The sequence below is a fragment of the Ailuropoda melanoleuca genome, chromosome 10 (assembly GCF_002007445.2).
Source record: "Ailuropoda melanoleuca isolate Jingjing chromosome 10, ASM200744v2, whole genome shotgun sequence".
Lineage (NCBI taxonomy): Eukaryota > Metazoa > Chordata > Mammalia > Carnivora > Ursidae > Ailuropoda > Ailuropoda melanoleuca.
In genome coordinates this window covers 93,216,567-93,237,696 of record NC_048227.1, presented here as the reverse complement: position 1 = coordinate 93,237,696, position 21,130 = coordinate 93,216,567, and the positions used below count along the sequence as shown (strand labels likewise).

At 43.8% G+C, this 21,130-nt stretch overlaps 1 protein-coding gene across 7 annotated transcripts in view; it reads right to left on the bottom strand.

Annotated features, from left to right (window-relative positions):
* The window catches only part of UST (uronyl 2-sulfotransferase), a 292,373-nt gene that overhangs the window by 38,691 nt on the left and 232,552 nt on the right, over positions 1 to 21,130 (bottom strand). For all 7 annotated transcript variants that reach the window (XM_002920514.4, XM_034669267.1, XM_034669270.1 and 4 more), the window contains 2 exons: positions 10,946 to 11,043; positions 8,836 to 8,993 (listed from right to left, as the gene is read on the bottom strand). In XM_002920514.4, the coding sequence (XP_002920560.1) occupies positions 8,836 to 8,993; positions 10,946 to 11,043 (256 nt within the window). The remainder of the gene's footprint in view (positions 1 to 8,835; positions 8,994 to 10,945; positions 11,044 to 21,130) is intronic.

Below are 21,130 nucleotides of genomic sequence, written 5' to 3'. Positions count from 1 at the left end.
ATTTTTATTTGAAAAAGACTTAGCTGAACAAAAATAGAAGCTTCCATTGTAAAATGTTGAGTCATGAAAAATGGGTGAGGATTGTACTTCGCCCCAGCTGGGGGTACATTTTCTAAGCAAAGAATGTCAGAGAGGCTAGGCCGTGAGCCAAGGGTACAAAGACAGTTCTGAAGTTCTCAGGCTGGGCCCGCTGCACATCACCACATGAATCTGTGGTGTGGGAAGGAGCTTGGCAGTTTGTACATGAAAGATCAGTAAGATCACAGGATCTTTTATGAAGATCAACTCTCACTCCTGGGGGTCAGGTCTTTCTTTAATCTTCTTTGCTCAGGCTGAAGAAGCATTTCAGCTTTGTGGAGTTATCAGGAAAGTCCAAAAAACTGAAACGTGTGGTGACTCATCCCCCCTCCCCCTTAGTAATGCTCTTACTCAATGCAAAGCATATTCCTGTCAAGCTCAACTAAAAACTGCTCAAAGTAGAAGTGATTAAATTCTAAAGTAGAAGAAATTCACCTCTAAACACAGAAGAATGCTGGTACCTTCACCACACACCCAGATATTATTAGCCAGCTTTTCGTTTGGGGAAATGAATCATAAGAGAGAAAACTGCACACCCCCCCCATGCCGAGCCACACTGTGGGGGGCATCTGGGGTTCTCCAGATGATGACGCTGGGACTCAGAGGAGATTGACTTCTCAGGGTGTGTGGTGTGGGAGGCAGGGGTTGAGGGAGACAGTTCTAGAAGGATGATCCCAAGGGCTTCCAGCCAGGGAGGCCATGAAGGCCAGAGGCGGTGTTGGGGGCACAGCCAGCTCAGACCTGGGTCAAGAAGTAACTGGTAGCAGACAGGGAGTCCACGCTGGTGGGCAAAGGGCTGAATCTGGGTGATCGGGCAGGGCAGTGGTTGGTGTCTGTAGATGTGGGTGGGGGCCCCTGGGACAGTGCCAGGCATGCAGCCAGTGGGTGTCCCCAGCCTAGAGGGTGGCTGGACCTTAGGTTGGGAGACGGGAAGAGAGTGAGGAAGAACTCTAGTGCTAGGAACTTGGGGACCTGGCAGTCTCCTGACACACTGCTAGGAAGTGAGGGCCCCTCGGGTGGTGGTCAGGCTTGGCAGAGGGCAGGGAAACCGGGGGTGGGAGGCGGAGCTTGACACATGGCCCTCTGGCCACTGTGGCTTGGCCACACACTCTGAGATTGGTATGAGTGACTCAGTCCCAGGTTGTACCACACGGAGTGTGGAGGCTGCCGATCCTCTCCCTGCCTTGGGCAGGACTGTCTTCGCAGCAGCAGGGTGACTGAGCTGTGAGACGTGGGGGCCCCCAGCTCCAAGAGACAGGGTCAGCAGGCAAGGGCCAGTGTGGGCTGGACCACCCCCGTGTGTTCCACGTTCCAGGTACTTCTGTGCCTTCACCCCCTCCACGCCTACACTCATGTTATTTTCCTGCCAAGGATGCCTCCCTCCACGTCCGTCTGATGAAAACCGATGTACCCTTCGAGGCCTGGTATGAATATCTTCACTAGGAAGTACTCCCCAGCCCTATCTGTGATGGCTCTCAGGCTTTCTAGATCTTTATAGCACCTTTCCCCACGGCTGGCATATTGCAGACACTGAAACACTTGCTGAATATGTTTGTTGAATTCTTCTGGTATTTTCAGTTTATATCTGCTATTTAAATGCTAGTTTTCACAGAGGAGAAATACCTTTGGAAAGTTATTACTAGAAAATCAATGAGACTTAAGTCCCATTTTCCTGTTATATCTTAAATAATAAAATTGAAGATGCTTTCTCCTGAAGGAGGGATGGTACCACGGCAAGAGCAAATTAATTAGCAAGTGAAAAATACATACAAAAATACAGAATTCAAGGTCATAATTATTTCCAATAGAATGAACAATTATAGTTGAAATGGGTCAGAAGTATACATACTTCTTAAGCTCTTACATTCAAATGTAATACATACTAGGTATGCTTAATACCCACTAACCTCTGAATTAGTGATTAAATATGAAGACTCTTTAGAAGGTCACAGGTTTATGGTGTCAGTGGTGGTTCTAGGGACAGAAGCTCGAATGTCTGTGGTCACTTAGGATTTAGGTCACTGCAGGCAGGTGGCTCCATCTCCTTGAATCTCAGCTTCCTTGTTTAGAAAATGAGACAAAGACTTTGTCTTCCTCAACTTCAGAGGATTCGTGAAGAATCCAATGAGCTAGCTATATGGAAGTACTTTAGGAACTGTAAATTTCTATGCAAATTATTATTATTTAGGAAATGCTACTGCTTTTCTGACCCAAGGCTACTCACTCCGAGATGACCGTGCTATAACTAGGAGTTTCGTTGTTCGAACGTGAATGTGCATGCGCGTACACACACACACACACACACACACACACACACACACACACACAATCTACTACCAACATGATTAGTATCTGAACCCAGGACGTGGCTGGTGAGCAAGCAGATTTTCATGGAGAATACCGATGCCAGAAGAGCCAATAGCAAGTGGAGTCCTATTTTTATAAATGACAGTTGAGTTCTTTAAACAACTTCATTGGTCTCTCTGTAAATGGATAGTCTGAATTCCTCCCAGCCATAACTTGTATCTCTATGAGGTTCCAGAATGTTTTTGAGTTTTGTTGTAGCACAAAAACAACAGGAAGTGGGAAATAACAGTGGGAATTAAAGATGAAAGACAGCATCTGTTTAATCCAGACATTGCAGAATGGTGGATTATTTTTACAAAACCAGAGTTTACAGTATATATTTAACCCACATAAACTTATTTGATTGTAAAACTCCCTCTACCCTCACTCACCCCAATGGCTCTCCTGTAATGTAGTTTGGAATACTGAAATGAATTGTACTTGGAATCCTTTTGATATTTGGGATCCCGTTTTTAGTCCCCAAATTGGGCAAAATTGTACATCTGTATTCAGGCATTATGTAAACTCCTGTCTGCAAATGCAAACTGTAGCAGGAAACTACAGGCTAGTCCTTGAGAAAGTGGAGACACTGCCACCTGCTGGACAGTTTATTAACAGCATTCGGAAGTGCATTTTGTACATGGGAAACAAACTGAAGATTTTTCAAGAACTGAATCTTAGGGACTTACTTAGAATAAAATCCACTAAATCTCTGGACACCCATCCTATATCTACTAAATATCATGATATATAACAGTCTGAAAGATTCAACTTTCAGCACAAGTTAATGGTAATTGCCCCCAATCATATCTCAACAGAGGCTTTCATTTAAAGTTGAAATCTTAACTCCCTGATAATTCTGGCAAGAGTTCAGGCATAAAAAAGGATAATTAAAAAAAAAATCTTCAATGACTTGAATGATGTGTATTTTTCAGCTTCTGAAGGTGTCATTGTAGTAATATTTCCAATACACTTATTCCCTATAATTGTTCCAGAAATAGGGTATTAGCCAGAATATAATCATTCCCCTCCTCCTAAGTCAGAAATACTATTTCCTAAAGACACGCAATTTTATAGGTCAGCTGTAACTGTCAAAATAAGCCAAGGTTCATCATATATTCTCTCTCTTTCAAAATATAGAAGTTACGAAGATAGCCTGATGTCCTGTTTTTCAGACACAGGCCCTGTCCTCCTGTGATGTGGTTGGCAAGCTAATAAATAATTATTGAAGTCTTATCATATGTGAAGCTCTGGGCTTAGGGCTTTACATGGATTCGATCAGTTGTGTTTCATGACAACCCTGAGAAGCAGATTGTATTGTTTACACATTTTATACGGATGGGGAGACTGAGGCTTAGAGGGATTACACCTAGCACCCAGGCTCTCTACTCCAGACTCTGTGCTCTAACCATAATGACATCCTGTCTTCTCGTCAGAAACGCATATGGTATGGAAAGAAAGGGATGGACACGGTGAGCAGAGAGTTTGAGTTGGTCACCTCAGTATCGCTAGCTACTGGCAAAAGAGGATTCTGAACCAATCACATTCCATGTAGGATTCTGTCATGCCCTCTAGGTGGCGATAGCCACCATAACTAAACTTGGAAATTATCAAGGCAATGTGGGCTGTCCAAGGACTGTTTTTTTTTTTAAGGGGGGGAAAGTACCCTATAATTGTGCTAAACAACAAAAGGTAGAGCATGCAGCCTTAAAATATTCTGCTTGATGCTTTAGTATCATAATAATGCAGCCTTTAGAGGTAAGCCACCAAATATGCATTTACCCCGGGTCACATGGGCAGTACTGTGGCAGAAAGAGGACTAGAGGCTCCTGAACTCCCAACTCAGCGTTCTTTTCTTAAAGAATGGCTGTTCTTTATGATGCATAGGCCAAACTTTAATCACTCAGTACTTGTTTTAACCCAGTCTGGTATTTTTATTGATTAAGGGATGAAAACTTGAATTTTTCCTGTAGCATACTATATTGAATTTTCTCTTCTACATATTTGCTATCATTTTCTGTGTAAATGTCCTCAGATTTAAATACTGCCATGCATATGGGTTCAGAGTACATTACTGTACTCCTACTGAGAGGTCTAAATAGCATTTGTGCATAGTAAAAAAATGATATTTAAATTTGTATTCTATCATTGTTAACAAAAATATTTAAAGAAGAATATTAAAAAAAAACAAAGCACCCAGTTTATGAATGAACTCTGCAGAGTTGGTATGTAAGTTTGGAATTACAAATTTTTCCTTTGTAGTAGTTGGTGGCAAGAGTCTCAAGGCAGCCCACAAAAGTCTAGTAAATTCCCTACTGTGGCGCCAATGTTTACATTTGTAATGGAAAAAAGTTGAAAATGAATACTAATGTAATGCTAGTAATGTAAAGTATTTAAAATACAAGGAAAAGAATTGGACACGTGAGCTTTCAAGTCTCCACGCAGGAGAAAGGTAAGGGGGGTTAATGTTAGGTCATACAGTTCCGAAGTCTGGATGCTAGGTGGCGCTATTGAACTATAACAGCTCGGTGATTTTGCCAAACCAAGGGACCTTCATTTAAAGGACTGTTCCTATCACAGATTTTCACATGTTCTCTGTCTTTAATTAATTCACTTATTTATTTTGGTTTCTAACACCACGGTGATTTTTAGCTCCTAAAGAAATTATGACTAAGAAAAGCATTGGTGGCTCACAGTGTGTCAGTTTTTTACGAGCAAAGGAGAAAAAGCATTCATGAACACCACACTCAGGGCTCAGGAACAGGTGAGTTCCGTACCTTACTTCCACATTTTGGTGGGTGATGATGGGTCAGCCGCTCCACTTCTCCGGGCTGGCTCCAGTTTCTCATTTTGAAAAGGTAAGTAATGAGCAAATATAATCAAGATTAATCAAGAAACAAATCAGACTGTGCAGGTTGAACAAGGGAGGTCGGCTGCTCTTACCCAGCACACGTGTCTGGGGCTGGGTTCTCCCTAATCCAAACTCAAACCAAGGCTGGGGGGCGTTTACTGAGTGCTCCCTTAGGACTTAACTCCACATCAGCAACTACCCCCCTGGCAGGTGAGAAACATCTGAGCATATTCTCTTGGTTATTCTCTTGGTTATTCTCTTGGTTATTCACATGCTAAAGCTCATTTTTTATTTTCCTCTTGAGTACTTACAGTATAAATTCCTTCTGAGATATGCTAAATGGGTCTCCAGAATGCAAGCATTAATAAAAAATATTTTTTTTAATTCCTAAAAATTATGTTTTTCAAATATTTTTGGTAGGCGACAAATTTACTTGTCAGCATACTTTCCTATAAAGAATGGACAAGGTAGGGGCAAAGAGTCAAGCTATTATGTAGGGACGTTATAACTTCCCTATGCGGTGGGTTATTGAAACAAGCAGTACTGTTTGGAAGGAATTAGGGAATATCATTCCTATCGAGAACAAGCAACCACTCATTTGACTACTAGACATTACGATTTTTACTGGCTCCCCAACCAGTCACTGCTGCTGGTGCTTTCTCTTCAGTAATGAGAAGGGTCTAAATATGCTTTGTATGGCTGGAGGGGCATTGAGGTAAAAATGGGCATACACCTACATTTTTTAAAACAACAGGACAGGCACCAAAGAAAAAATGGTCACTGAAGTGTCTGCACCTCAAATCCAGCTCTATGGTTGGTTAATCTGCAATGATTTAAGGGTCGCTATGTCCCTCCGTGTCTAAGATTTTAGTTTTTCTTCCTTCTGTTCTCTAGGCTATTCAGTTATAAAATTCTTCAATGAAGGGCAACAGTGATGATTTTAGCGCGCCGTAATCCAAGAATTTAGACTAAATGTGCCGACGAGGCAGCTCTGGTATGAAATCACTCAAGGGACTTGCTGCCACTCTTCCTTAACCTGGCTGACCCCAACCTGCTGGCTACGAGGAAACAGTACAGGTGCTTCGGCGGCGGTGAGGCTAAAATGTATTGAGAAGTGGGCTGGGAGTGCGTGCTCCTCTCCTGTCCCCTGGCCTGGGGGATGTGGAATGCCTTGAGAGAGAGCAACTGTGGGATGCTTGGCCTTCAGTGTCACTGCAGAAGAATCTCTCCAGAAGATGCCCAAGAGATCACAAAGCACGGTGGAAAGTCCTGAGCAATCACTCCAGGGTTCAATTTGCTGTCTGCACGCTGTGTGGCAGTGGAGGGAGTGTTGCTGGGGTGGTACTCAAGATATGTGGCGACAGGTTCCACTCAGGCCCTGAATTCAGAGCTCTCCTGCCGATTGTAGCCCTGGGCCAGAGTTCTGAAGCCTCCCTCCATGGCCGTGAATGACCCCCTTTGTTACTTGGCTGTCGGGTGGGGGGGGCAGGTGTACCTGGAGGGTGGGCGCTGCGGGCAGTATAGACATACTTCACTACTTTAACCACTGATACCGCTGGACTGTGTGAACTGGTCGTGTACCGACTCTGGCCTTATGGAAACCTTCTATCCCACCACAGAGGAATACCAGACAACCCTTACCCTCCCTCTCTAAGGCAGCAAACGTCCGAGGATTTAATACACCCCTATGCCAAACTCAAAAGGACAAAAATCTTTAAATTATAGGTGGAAAGATCATGGCTAACGTCAAAAGAGCTAATAGTAACTCAATTTTCAGAAATATGTTCTACTTTAATGAACATGCTTATAGATCATGGGACCAAGGCCCAGTTTCTGAGAAGTCACGTATCTAAATGGAGAAAATAGCTGAGAAGTCAAGATGATAGATTCTGACAACAGCAGGTAAGGGGGCTCTTCGGGCTAAGGTTTTGATTGGTGGTTTATTTGTATTTAAAAAGAACAAAGACAAAACTACCCTCAGCTAAGCTCTCGGGCTCACACCCCAGATGCTGACTTTCCACCTGCTGGGCTGTGGCGCCGTGAATGACAGCAGGCCCTGGTCTGAGGACGGACGGCGTGTGCCATAGAAATATCCGAAACCCTTCTCAAGTGCAGGGACAAGAGGGCGTCCATTTTTTTGGACAGCTATGTGTCTCCAGGATTTATCTCATACTGCGCATCACACACGCACGTGTGAGCACACACGTGCACGTGTGAGCACACACACGTGCACACACACTTGCACTCAGGCACACACGCATGCTCTACAACAAGATAAAGCCAAAAAGAGCAAATAACAATGAATAATCTCAACCTTTTCTTCAAAAAAGTCTAATTTAGAGGTAGACCCCACCTTGCACAAAGACTTGCATTCATGCTATCTTCCAGAGCTAAAAATGGGTCACAGCATGATTCTTGAAATTCTTTAAATTGCCCGTTGTCGCAGGGGCAAAGGAAGGCCTGGTGTCAAAAAGCAATTAGGGTTTATTCTGCTTCTAGCTATTCAGACCCCTTTCCTGTTGAGGAGACACGCCTGTGGGGCACCCATGAAGTTCACGGTCACGTTCCTCCATGCAGGTTCATCTGAGTTTATTTCTGAATGAGAGAGCTGAGAGACTGGGGCAGCACCCACCCGCCAGCCATGTTCCTCCTTCAAACCCCTGGTGGGGGGTAGGGCCGCCTTATGTAACAGGATCCAGGGCCGCTCTGGGCAAAGCCCAGTTCACGTGGGCATCGGTATGAGCCAACGACGCAGGTGTGGCATGAGGCCCCTGTCTGGCGGAGGACCGGGAGGCAGCAGGGCTCCATTTGGGGGGCCTTTCCATCTGCTCCTCATTCTTACAAAGCACAAGGCTGCCTCCCATCTCAGGACAAGAAAAAACACCAAGAGACCAGTGAATAAGTATGCAAGGCTAGTGGTGGTAGCAGTAGATTAAGGAGAAGTGGAAAGAAGCAATGTTGTTTGCCTTTCAGGATCAAGTAATAATGAGAAAAATAAATGATGGTTTTCCGAAAGTAATTATATTTACAGGGATACTACAGGCAACCTCTGTGATTGCTCTGCTGCATTCCATTTCTTGCTTCTATTTGGAAACCACTCCATTTGTTAGACTAAAATCATAATTGCATTTTCAATGTGCCCCTCTGTCTATTCTATTGCCAGAATTGTATACGCCAGAGTGCTTTGTCAAATGGAAGCAGGGCCCAAAACATTATTGAGCGGTGGTTCCTTCACATTCCTGTCTCCATCAGTGGGTTCCAACATGTACACGTCTACTCACTGGCACACCCCGGGCAACACGCTCAGGACAAGGTCAATGCAGTGTTGCCAGGGGCACTTTCCAACGGGAGCAATGGAACCATCAGGCCTTTTCAAACATGGCAAGTTTAGGTTGGGACCTGAAGCTCCAGGTTTTGGCATCTAGAGCTCGTGATTCTATCCTTCCTTTGCAAGCCAGGGGCAACCTCTCTTCATGAACAGAAGACTTCACTCCTTTATTGGCCTGAGTCCTGTTCAAGGTGAATAACCCTCGAAACGCAGAAGAGCGTGCGGCGCTTACCTGGGTCTTTGTAGATACTAAGCACACCCTTGAAGTAATGAGGTAAAAATCTTTCCAGTAAAAGCAGCACGTCTTCCAACTCTTCGAGAATCCCCACAAGCAGGAAGTTTTCATTCACGTTCAGTTTTGCTCTTTCAAGGGCCCATTCACCAGGCTCCCTTTATGGATATAAAAATGATTTTTCAGTTAGAGATTCATTTTCAAAATGCGGCAACAACACGCTGAAAATGTACCTTTTCTACGCACCCACCGCCATTTGACTGAGTCCAAATCTCATTTCCTTCAAGGACCAGGCCTGATGCGGCCGCCTCCTGGGGTCTTCCCGCTGCTGCTAGCCTGTCCTGCCTTCTGACCTCTACCACGTTCCCCTGTCGGCACCGCCAAGCCCAGTGCGTCAAGGGGCCCGGCCGAAATACTTGTGAGAAGGAGAATACAGACCCAGGCACTTAGGTCCTATAAACACTAACCAAGGGGCGATGAGAATGGCTTTTTAATAGAAGGAACAAGCCAATAAAGCGAGAGGTTTTGAAATCATGAAACTTACTGAGACGGAATTTCTATCGAAATCAAAATAGGTATCAGGTCATGTCTGCTCATCATCTTATTCTTCTTAAGAGTTTAAAGACAATTTCTTTCTTTTTTTTTTTTTTTAGATTTAACAGAAGGAAAACAGCCTAATCTCATTTGCAAGGCAGAGCTCTGAGCTAACAGCATTTATGTGAGGGGCTGGGCTCCAGGCCTGGCCGGCATCTACCATCCAAGGGAATTTGGGCAAGCTGGTGTTCTCTTTTGAAAAATTGTAATAACAGCCCTTACCCAGCGCGAATAATTGTCAAGGTGGAACAAGGGGACGTTTTGAAAGAGTTTTGAAAATTATGTGTGTACCAGGATAAGGCACTGTGAGTACTCTCCCTAAGATTAAGACATGTATAATTTAAGAAAATACTTGAGGGAGTTAGAATCATGTTTCTTGGAATAAATATCTTCACTGTGACAGAAAGTGAGTCATCTGGCCCCAAATCTTCCCAGGATCTGAAGCACTGACGGTGAACCAGGAGGCATTTATACACAGGGGTGAGGGTTGGAGGGGGGAGGCCTCCTGAACTCAGGAAGTTTATGATCAAGCAGAAAACCGACACTTCTAGTCCCAGAATTCGGACCATAAACAAAGTCCTGTATTATGGTAAATTCAGCAAAGCAACAATAACAACACACATGGTAATTAAGCAGTGATCAGAGTACGAGAGCAGAAAGGACAAGGGAAGAGCTCCCCTTCAGAAACGGTTTTTCTCTTGGTCTTTTCAGGAACACACCAACCTTCTCATCAATGTTCTCTTCGGGGGAGGGGATGTGTCAGTTCTGGTAGAGGGTTTATTTTCCCCCACGCGAAGATAATGTTCATGGTGCGTTACTGCCATTTCTTCTCAAGGCTACATGTTTGACTAGACTCACCAGAACCATCTGTGCCCCACCTCGGAACCTGTGATGAGGTGGGGGATCCTGGCAAGGGCCCCAGGGATGTTATTGCTGATGCAGAAGGTGGACAGACCACACTCTGAGAGCCTTGCTATCTGAGTCAGTCACGTTCTACAGAAGGTCTTGCATCCAAGTAAGGCTGAGAGGAAATCACTATAACGTATTGCTCTACGAAGTATGTCTCCTGAGAGAGACACTATCGACTTTCGGGGGTGAGCACACCATCCGTGTTTCAGACCCAATTAGACAGGGCACCTGGGCAAGAACAGCTGCTGATGGAGTAGAGACACTATGGAGGAGCAGGCTGGGGGCTCACCCCTGGTCTTAACTACCTCATGGGCTGAGTGGTGACAGCTATGAGTTCAGAATTAAGAAAAGGGTTTGGTTGGCATCCCAGTCACACATCTTTATGGGGTGGTCCCAAGGCCCCTGTCAGACCTTGATCTGTTAATTTCATCACTTATAGGACACTCAGAGTCTCAAATGCAATGTTTAAAGATTAACAGTAAACATGAACGGAATTCCAGAAGGCCGAGAGACTAGGCATACAAGAGATTTCCACACAGTGCCAGTTGGTGGCTTTCCTGCCATTGTTCTCCACCTAAGCATGCCACGAGTCTGTTTTCGTCTTTACCTGCATCTGGGATGCTGTCCACAAAAATACGGAATGATGTAAAATAATCTGGGGTTGGAACACTCAGGATAGTTTTCAAGAATGCACTCATTGATATCCTAGAAGAGAAAACACAGCAGTGAGTTGTCTGGCTTTGTCAAATGCCATACACGGTAAGCGAAATGGATACTTCAATTACATGGGCAAGCCTTGAGAGAATTCATAGATCTCCTGAGAAAACTTTCTTGTTGCCTGTTTGCCTCCTGTCCCACTGGCCAGGTGCACACGTGGTCTGAGCGTCTCCAGGAGTGCTTGCTCTGATGGGTAAACTGCATTTGTGCATCTCCCAGTGGCCCGAAGTCTTTAGCTAGATGACAAGCATCTTGACAGCACTTCCCCCCGGGATACCCACTACCCACTGTAACCCAGAAGTTACCAGCCCACTGGGATATGGTCGGCACTTAACAAATATTTGTTGAGTGAATGCCGTGTGGCTGAATTCTTAATTCGTTCTGACTTAATCAGAGAACGCAGTACAGCCAACCCTATAGAAATGTGTTTCCCTGTGTATCTATATAGTCGACAAATAATGACGGTAAGTACCCACAGCAGTCACATGAAGGATTGTGTAGACTTTGGAGAGGCTGTAAAATCATTTCCAACGTCCTATCAGGTGAGGGAGTGAAAGGATGTTTGCATATACTCTCTCACTTTCAAAGGCAACACTTGAGGTTTCCAGATTTTCTGTCTCTCTTCTGTGGAGTTGAAGATCGCGTCTCTGTTCGCAGTACAAGAGCTTACGATGGCTTGGCGGGTGAACAGAAGGCTAAACATCAACTTTTATGAGGTGGATTGTATTGGAAACCCTAGAAAAGGCACGCCTGGTTCTTAAGTACTTATAAGGAGTAAGGATAACCCAATTTACAAATAAATCAAACAGCTACAGGATGTTTTCCCAGAGAGGACACTGGCAAGGCAGGTCAAGAGCGGTCGTAACCCGAGACCACGGTCACATGGCTGATGAAGTTTATGAATCAGTTGCCGCCCTGTATCTGACATGACTGGGGTAGGTGGTTAGCTACTAAAATTTTTTTTAGTTCAAGTTGGGAATCAGAAAAATGTATCATAAACTTTTTTTTAAAAAACAACCCTTTCTTTCCCTCCCATACATCTTTGGTTTATATATCAATTAAATAAATTACACAATTAAAATAACAAATTCAGGGGCGCCTGGGTGGCAGAGCGGTTAAGCGTCTGCCTTCAGCTCAGGGCGTGATCCCGGCGTTATGGGATCGAGCCCCACGTCAGGCTCCTCTGCTGTGAGCCTGCTTCTTCCTCTCCCACTCCCCCTGCTTGTGTTCCCTCTCTTGCTGGCTGTCTCTATCTCTGTCAAATAAATAAATAAAATCTTTAAAAAAAAATAACAAATTCAACTGGAACAAACAGATTCAGCAACAAACACTCTAGCTAAGTACTAGGGTCTCCTGTGGGAAGCAGGGATACACAGCTCCCAGGGAGGAATACACTAGAAGCAAATGGAGTATATCAGTCCATCCAGCCGTGGGTTAAGTGGGGGGTGACGAAGAACATTTTACTGTATATGAAAATCCAGTAAAAATGCACGCTATTAGACCCCAAATACCTTTCTAAGAAGAATTTGATACAGAGGGGTATATAGATCTTCCTCAGCTTATGACGGGGTTACATCCGGAGAAACCCTTTGGGAGTTGAAAATATGTTAAGTTAAAAACTCACTAATACGCCTGATCTACTGAACATCGCGAGTTAGCCTCGCCTACTTTAAACATGTTCAGAACGCTGACATTAGCCTGGGTAAAATCATCTAACACAAAGCTTATTTTATAATAAAGTGTTCAGTATCTCATGGCATTTATTGAATACTGTACATAAAGTGAGAAACAGAATGGCTGCACGCGCGCAGAATGGTTGGCGGTACACACGTTGCTGACGGTGCGGCGGACTGGGCGCTGCCCAGCACCAGGAAAGAGCGCCTCCTGCCTATCACTGGCCCAGGAAGAGAGAGATCCAAATCGAAAATTCCAAGTACAGTTTCTACTGAACGCGTATTGCTTTTACATCATCCTAAAGTTGAAAAATCCTTAAGTTGAACCATCTCTATACTACGAGATTATTACAACAAAATATGACAGAACTTAAATGTTCATTAATGGGGGACTGATTCCCTGAGAAGTACTGGGACATTCCTACAGTGAAATACTGGGCACCTGGGAAGGCTAAGGCGGATTTACAAGTACAGTCCTGAAAGTGTCCGTCATGAATAATCAGATGAAAAAAACCTGATCACAGGACAATAGGAGGATGTAGGACAATAGGAAGATATATATATATATGTTCACATTAACACAAACACATCCAGAAGGACAAACACCAAGCTGTTCAAAGTGGTTATTTCTGGCAGTAAATGTAAAAGGTGGGAATACACGGCACTTGAACTTTATTCATTTCTGAAATGTCATTTTTATAAAATACCTTAAGTAAAAATTATTTTATATAAATGCTTTTATTATAATATGTATATTTTACTCTTATCAGAAGAAAGGAGATCTGCGTGTCATAGAACAAATCGAGGCATGTGTGGGAGGATGACTGGGCTTTGCTGGAAGATGCTCTGATGTCCCTCACAGTCCGGGTAACCTCTGGCAGCTGGCCAGAGCCAAGGACCTGAGCCTTAGGTCAGAGGGACCCGGTCTGAGGGGAGGGAGTGGGAGCTGGGTGAGCGGCAGAGCACAGGGGATCTCAGGCCAGGGCAGGGGTGATCAGAGGCCGAGGACCTGAGTGCTGAGGTGGAGAATTCACACCAAAGGGCTGGAGTAAGTTGATAGTGGTTTAGGGGGTGTTGAGAGATGTGTCCAATATACAGTTCCTGCTTCCCCCCCCCACCACTGCCATCCAGCCCCAGAGACCTGCATTAACAGGAGGGGAGGGGCGGGTAACAGAGCCTGCCAGAGCCACCCCAGACCCCACATACTTCTTCAGAGCTCATGTTACAGTTTCCTCTGAATCACAACTATGTCATTATTTGCCGAGGTGGGAAGTCCGTGAGAGCACAGACTGTCTGTTCACAGTGTCTCCAGCACTTAGCACCCTGCCTGGAAAAAGCAGGGGTGCAATAAATAGTCAGTGAATAAATGAACAAATGGCAGAAAGAAAAAGCCAAGACACACAGCCACGATTCTGTCCCCAGTGATCCTGGCCTGGAGCTTGCCCAAGCGGGCAGAGGACATCAGCTGGCGGGGGTGGGAGCAGGGAGGGCTGAGGAGGTGCACGGACCTATGAAGGTCATTTCCCTATTGGAATCCACAAATAACCCTACAAGGTCAATTTATGGGAAAACATAAATTCCTAGTTTAAGAAGTGCCGTTAGCAATTTTTCTTTTCTTAGATCAAGGCACGTCCTGGGGGATCTCAGAGTTCCATTTGAGCCCATTAGAGGTTGATGAATGGTGTTGACCACAACCATCCTATGGGAGGACATAAATAAAAGATGACTCAGGTGTAAGGTCAAAAGGAAGCAGAAAGTGAGACCCACACACTGAGCTGCCTGCAGCTTCGCCACAGTGATCAGTGACACTTCCCAGCAGCTCAAGGGTGAGGGGCCTCAGGAAACCGCTTCTGGCCACTCACACCGTCCACTCGTATTCCTGGACCCGAGACCTTCAGTGAGTGGCCTTTAGCGTCCAGGGAAACTCAATGGGACAGGTGTCCACGCAGCTGCTCACACAGTGTCCTGCTCTGACAGGTGTCATTGATTCCCCAGAACCACTCGGGTTCTCCCTGCCCTGATGGTTTATTTTTGGCATTAAGGCTTAGCTATCCTGTGTTGTTTCAGTCACCCTTTTAGTTCTCTTCGTACGTGTATATATATTTAAATGATTATGCAACCTCATTTTTTCCTTCCATGCAGTGCTTCTAAGATAAGGTTGCTTTAAATAACAAATTTAATCCTTATTAAAGATTAAAAGCTTTGCTCTAGGATGCTCATGTTATTAGGGAAGTGAGACATTCTCTATAAATGAGCATTCCAGATAACTAAGAGAATCCTTTTAATCCAAAACTACCAAAAAAACTAGATCCATTTTATTGAAATTTATTCTAAACTATACTATATGAAAAAGCATACACTTAGACACTCTAGGGTTTTTTGTGTATGTGTGTGCGGGGGGGTTCATCTTCCACTTTGATTTTACAGGAAATCGTCTTTTATTGATTTGCTCCTGTAATGTTTCACAGGACCGACTGTGATGAACGACTCTCACCTTCTGAGTGCCAAGGGCCCCATGGGCTCACAGGAAGCATCACTTCCGACATGCAGACCCCAGAGTCACTCCTGACCCCTCTCTCACCTGACTCCACGTCCACTCAATCACTCAATCTCCGGGCTCTGCTCTGGTTTCCTCATCGGCGTTCTCCGACCCGCTCCACACCCCAGCCCCTGTTCAGCGCCTCTCTGCCTAGTTAGTGTCTCTTCCTCCCATGCCTGCTTCCAGAACGCATTCTCTACGGCCCCAGTAACTGAGCTGAAATGCACATTCATCCATGTCACTCCCCTGGTTCAAAACCTTTGAATGACTTACTCACAATGCAGTGGGAACAGCAATCAGTTAATAATGCCAACTCCCTGGGCCTACTTGAGGAGTGTTTGACACACTAGCTTTGTCTCGGATAAGGTTCAGAATCTGCACTTCCAAGAAACTCTGATAATTCCGAGAAGAGGTCACTCTTCAGGAGATGCCAACACTCTACCATTTGGTGATTCCATGCTTTCGTTTACCCATCTCCCTTGCCTGGAATCTCTCTCTGCCTCTTCCGCGGTCCCAGCAGCAGGAGCATGTTTCAGAGCCGTTACTGGCACGATGAGAACCAGCACACTATAGATCACCAAGCCTTGTCACTCAGATCCAGGGAATGACGGCAGCTTTGACCATGGCTCTCTCCCATCCTGGCGCTTCACTGCCAGCCACGTCTGGTAGGTGGGGTCCCTGGGACAGGCCTATGGTGCCGCCCAGCAGGGCACAGCCTCCCCACTGTTGGCTGGAGAAGTCCCCGGAGCTGGGTCTGCTCCCAGCCTGCCCTGCTGGTGGCCAGAGGTCAGCTTAAGTAGGACTCCGTAATGATGCCCACAAAAGGGTTGCCATCTGGACCGAGTGCCACTTGGTGTCCCCAAGTGATCTTCCCCCGACCCCTGGCAGGGCTCCTCCCCATGGCACCACCTGCCCCCTCCACACTTGAGCTTGCTCTAGAGATCAGAGTTGTGGGTACTTGCTCTGGAGCCATGGGTACTCCCTCCCTGCGCTCCCAGCTCGGCTTTCTTCTCCTCACCCGGTATGGCCAGGTTCCTGCAGGCCTCGTGCCTGCTACCGTCTGAGACAGAAAGTTGCCTGTTTATTTCTGTGCAGAACTTGACAAATGTTTCCTCTCCTGGTTCTAATTTTGGAAAGACTGGAAGGATTGAAATCCCAGGTGGAGTTAGTCTTATCACAAAAGGTGATTTAGAGACTATTCATATTTTATTTATCCTTTTATATAAGACAGCACCTTGTCTAAGAACTACTGAATTGAAAAAAGACTTGTTGGTGTTTTTATGTAGTTTCCTGCCTATAATATCAGCTTTGTCTGTAATGGCCTTGGAGTTTAGAAGACAGAATTTCTGATGCTTTTAGCAGTGCAAACCTTGGGAAGCCACATGCAAAGCTCCCAAACGAGCTAAAGGAGATTTGGATTTTGGTCTCAGCTTGGTGATGAATTAGCTGGGTGTCTTTAGCTAAATCATGCTATCTTGAGCCTCAGTTTCCCCAATCTGCATAACATGGGGCCGAGACATATAATCTCTGTCCATGAAACTGTATTAACGGGCCTGTTTCTTAAATTAACTAACTTTTAAGAATAGTTTTGTAATTGGAAGATCTAGAAAAAGTGGTAATTTTTTAAAAAGATTTTATTCATTTATTTGTCAGAGAGAGGGAGTGGCAGGCAGAGGGAGAGAAGCAGGTTCCCTGCTGAGCAAGGAGCCTGATGTGGAACTTGATTCCAGGACCCTGGGATCATGACCTGAGCTGAAGGCAGATGCTTAACCAACTGAGCCATCCAGGTGTCCTGGTAATTTTTTTTTATTCCAAAGTTTATGAGTTACTATAAGGCTTTCATTCAACCTTCACCATGTAACTCTTCCCCTTTCAGGGAAGGTGGAGAGGGAAAAGCACTGAGGTTGGTATCAAACAGACTTCTGTTCAAATCTAGGCCGTACCAATTAGTAGCTGTGGAGTGTAGCCCATGTCTACCTCTCAGAGGCCCGATTTACTCATCTGTAAAATAGGGACAATAATACCCAGCATCACTGATCCTTTCCTCAGATCAGAAACCGTGTATGCAAATTATTTTTCCTGTCACCCAATTTTTAGGAATATTCCATCATCTTCAGCATCTCAATTCCTCTTTCTTTTAGCTTATATTTAAAAACATGATTACTGGTGATCACAAGAGTTTTAAAAATAGTGACATCAGCTAACTCAGAGAGAAAACACAGAGGAAGGAAAACAAGGAAATACGAAACCGGTTATTTGTGGTGAGCCAAAATAACAAGATAATTTGATGGAAAAACAAAACGGTATTATGCAATTACTTCTCATGATAACTCATTCTACTCTGCACATGAAACAAGGTAAGGATACTTTGACATAAAAAAAGCTCTTTTTCAATATGGATTGAACATCGATCTGGGAGCCAGTCTTCACATGCTACAAACACAGATAGCAGGAAAACGCTGAATGGTAAAGTAAAAGACACACTGAAGGACAGCTTGCTGTGCTGGAGGGACTGCCAGTCCAACATGGCGGCATTGGAAATGGGATAGAGAAAAATTCCCGAGTGCCAGTCACCATGGTTGCAGTACCTGAATCCTTGCCCTGTAGACTGACCATGGTAATCAGATTACAAATTTAATGGTTTAGTCAATTTGGAGAAATGGAATGGGTGTGGTCTAAGCCAACTTTCATTGCACCATACATTCTTCTTTGTAAGCCTTTTTAAGCCTTATAAAGAAATTTGAACCAGAACCAGAAGAGTCAAGTAAGACTTTTTAGTGAGGCTTAATGGACTTGAAAGTAGCAGATGGCCAGACACCAGTGTTCTCTCATTTCATGCTCAGGCCAGGCATGAATTACTGATGACACACTCTTTCTAGCAGAGATGGAAAGTGTCCTTCAGAATCCTTCTCAACACAGCCCTCTGGGACCACTTTCTTTCCCCTGTGATCATCACAGTATGTGATGTTGGTTGGATAACATCTATGACATCTGTTTTGGTGGCTTTGTGGTCCTTCATACCAAACCCTTCTGAGTCTGTCCCTGTGTATCTGATTGCAGGATGGTAGATGAAGGACTGTGGGTGAGTATAGGCTACATTTATTTTAGCCAATATTCTTATTCACTGCGGGCTCTAGTCCAATGGAGCTCCTGAAACTGAAACACTTACAGACATAAGAGACAAAATATATTTTGAAGTCCTTCATTTGGACTCCAAGATTGTGAATTCCAAGTTTCTATTAAACTAAAGAAAAAGAAGTAGTCACAGCTTTATCCTGACATGTTTTAAGATGAGGATCAATCCATTATCTAGATCAGTTTTCATTCGATTTCAGTAGACCCTTTTGAATTAGTTGCCAACAAAATTTACTGAGCGCTCAAGATGACTTTATGCAGGGATCTGTACAGGCAGTAAGTGCTGCTTCCCAGAAATGTCTTTGCACTTCTTCTGTCTGAACAGTGTTATTACAACAACAAACCATGGTCTTTGAGGTCAAGGAGTTTTGGTGCTTATCAGAGATATGGAGACCACAATCACTGTGATTTCATAAAGAGCTGAAAAATCTAGGAAGCCTAACCAAACAAAAACAGCAAAATTCAGATGGAGTCAAGCTATCTGACAAAGACTTCTATTTTTACGGCAAAATATTTAGCACGGTATTATTTAAAAGATCAAAAAATTATAAACTATTCAAATATAGAAATTAGGTAAGCTATAATATATCTAATTGTAAAATACTTGTAATTATTTAAAATGTTTACAAAGCATATGTAACTATAAGAAAAATTTTTATGTGAGAAAATCAGGAAAAAAAAATATATATGCACTAGGACTACAACTCCGTACTTTAAAAAAAAAGAATAACATATATATTTTAAGGTTTACTGATTTGAGAGCAAGAGTGAGAGAGAGATAGCCCATGGAGAGGGCAAGAGGGAAAGAGAGAGAAGCAGACTCTGCCAAGTGTGGAGGGTGACGTGGGGCTCAATATCATGACCTTGAGATCACGACCTAATGCTTAATGGACTGAGCTACCCAGGCACCCCAAGAAAACCTGTATTAAAGAAAACACTAGAAGAATGTAGACCAAAAATTTTTAACGAAGTTTGGGTTTGAGATGGTGGAGCTATGTATTTCCCTCCTCTTTCTCTTTTCTAGTCTTAAAATCTAATTTAATGTACACGTGCTACTTGAAAAAAATTTTTTAAACGTTTTTGTCAAAGTAATACATGCACATGTCAAAAACTGTTATAATAAAAAAGTTTATAATGAAAAATGACTATCTCTTTGTTTTACCACTCTCTGCCTCTCCGTTGTACTTGCCAGAGGTAACAATACCATTTAATTAGATTCTATATCTAACTATAGCTTAGTTTACTCCCTTGTTTTGCTGGAGCACCTCCTCAAGTAACTTTTTGCTCTGCTGTTTTCTAGCTTACAGTGTTGCTGATAAGGAATTTGTTAGCAGTAACGTTCTCAATTCTTTGTATGTGATGTGTGAATGGGTGGGCAGAGAGAGCATGAGAATAAACATGAATGTGCTTTAACATCTCTCTCTCTATCCTTGGTGCTCTGAAATTTCATTATGGACTTAGTATTGTGCTGAACACTTAGTAGGGCCTTTTTAAATAGTAGGCTCCACACCCAGCATGGAGCCCAATGTGGGGCTTGAACTCACAACCCTGAGATCAAGACCTGTAGTAGGGCCTTTTAATCTGGAGCTTCATGTTTTTCAGACTTATTATTTTGTAGTGTGTGTGTTTGTGTGCGTGTGTGTGTGTATAAATAATACTCTCTGCTTTTTTTCTCTATTCTGTAATTTTAGTTTCTTTGTAGTTGGATTTGGGACCTTGACTGATCCAGTAAGTGACTCTTAATCTTTCATTTCTTCTTCTTCTTTGTCTTTTGTTTTTCTTCAAGGAAATTTCCTTTACTTTATCTTCCATGTCCTTCTATTGATTCTTTTTGTCACAATAATCATATTTTAATATCTAGAATTCTTTCTTGATACACCCTGATTTTCTTTTTATGGCATTCTGCTCTTTCTATGGATGTAATATTTTCTCAGATCTCTCTGAGGAAACGAAGTAGAGCTCTCTTTTAAAACTTTTCCTTTTCCTGAAATTTCTGTTTTTCTTAGGGTTATAGTTTCTGCTTATCTTAGCTCCTCTCTTTTAAGGTGTGGCTTTGCTTGTCCATGCATATTTAATAATGAGTCCATAAAAACTTATGGAGAACTGTGATTGAGATTGGTAGGGTTTATCAATCAGTGGGCTTCACCATCTTGCTGAGGATTACTTAATTGCCAGAAGGATAGTGGGGGAGTCTTTTCTCTGGGGACATTCACCTCAGACACAGCTGCTGGACTTTCCCAGGTGGGAATGGGTAAACGGTTACTGTTCTACATGGAGATCTCCAGTCAATCCCTGTTGCCTGCCTCTTGCCTTACAGCTACCCTCCATTGTGTCCGGCATTTCCACACAGGTCAACAAGGCTCAGGTAGACTGGATTCTTATTTGGCTGTCTTCCTTCTGAATGCACTCCTGGCTGTGGCCTCCTTGGCCCCACTTTATCAATTACCAACATTCTATTTCCTCTCCTAGGTATCTGTTCAATTGTGTGATCCTTCTGTTCTCATTGTTGTGTGTCTGACCTTTTAAAATTCCTTTATCATCATCTTAATGAGGTCTTGGGAGAGAATGAAATGCTGTGATCTACTGTCTTCTTGAACTGAAAAGCACCCAACAAGGCTAGTTTCCCCAGCCCTAAGCACATGCACGTTTATTGATGCACAGATGAAGAAACTGAAATAAAATACACACGAAAGAAAACTCAACTTCAGATATCTAATACCTCAGAAAT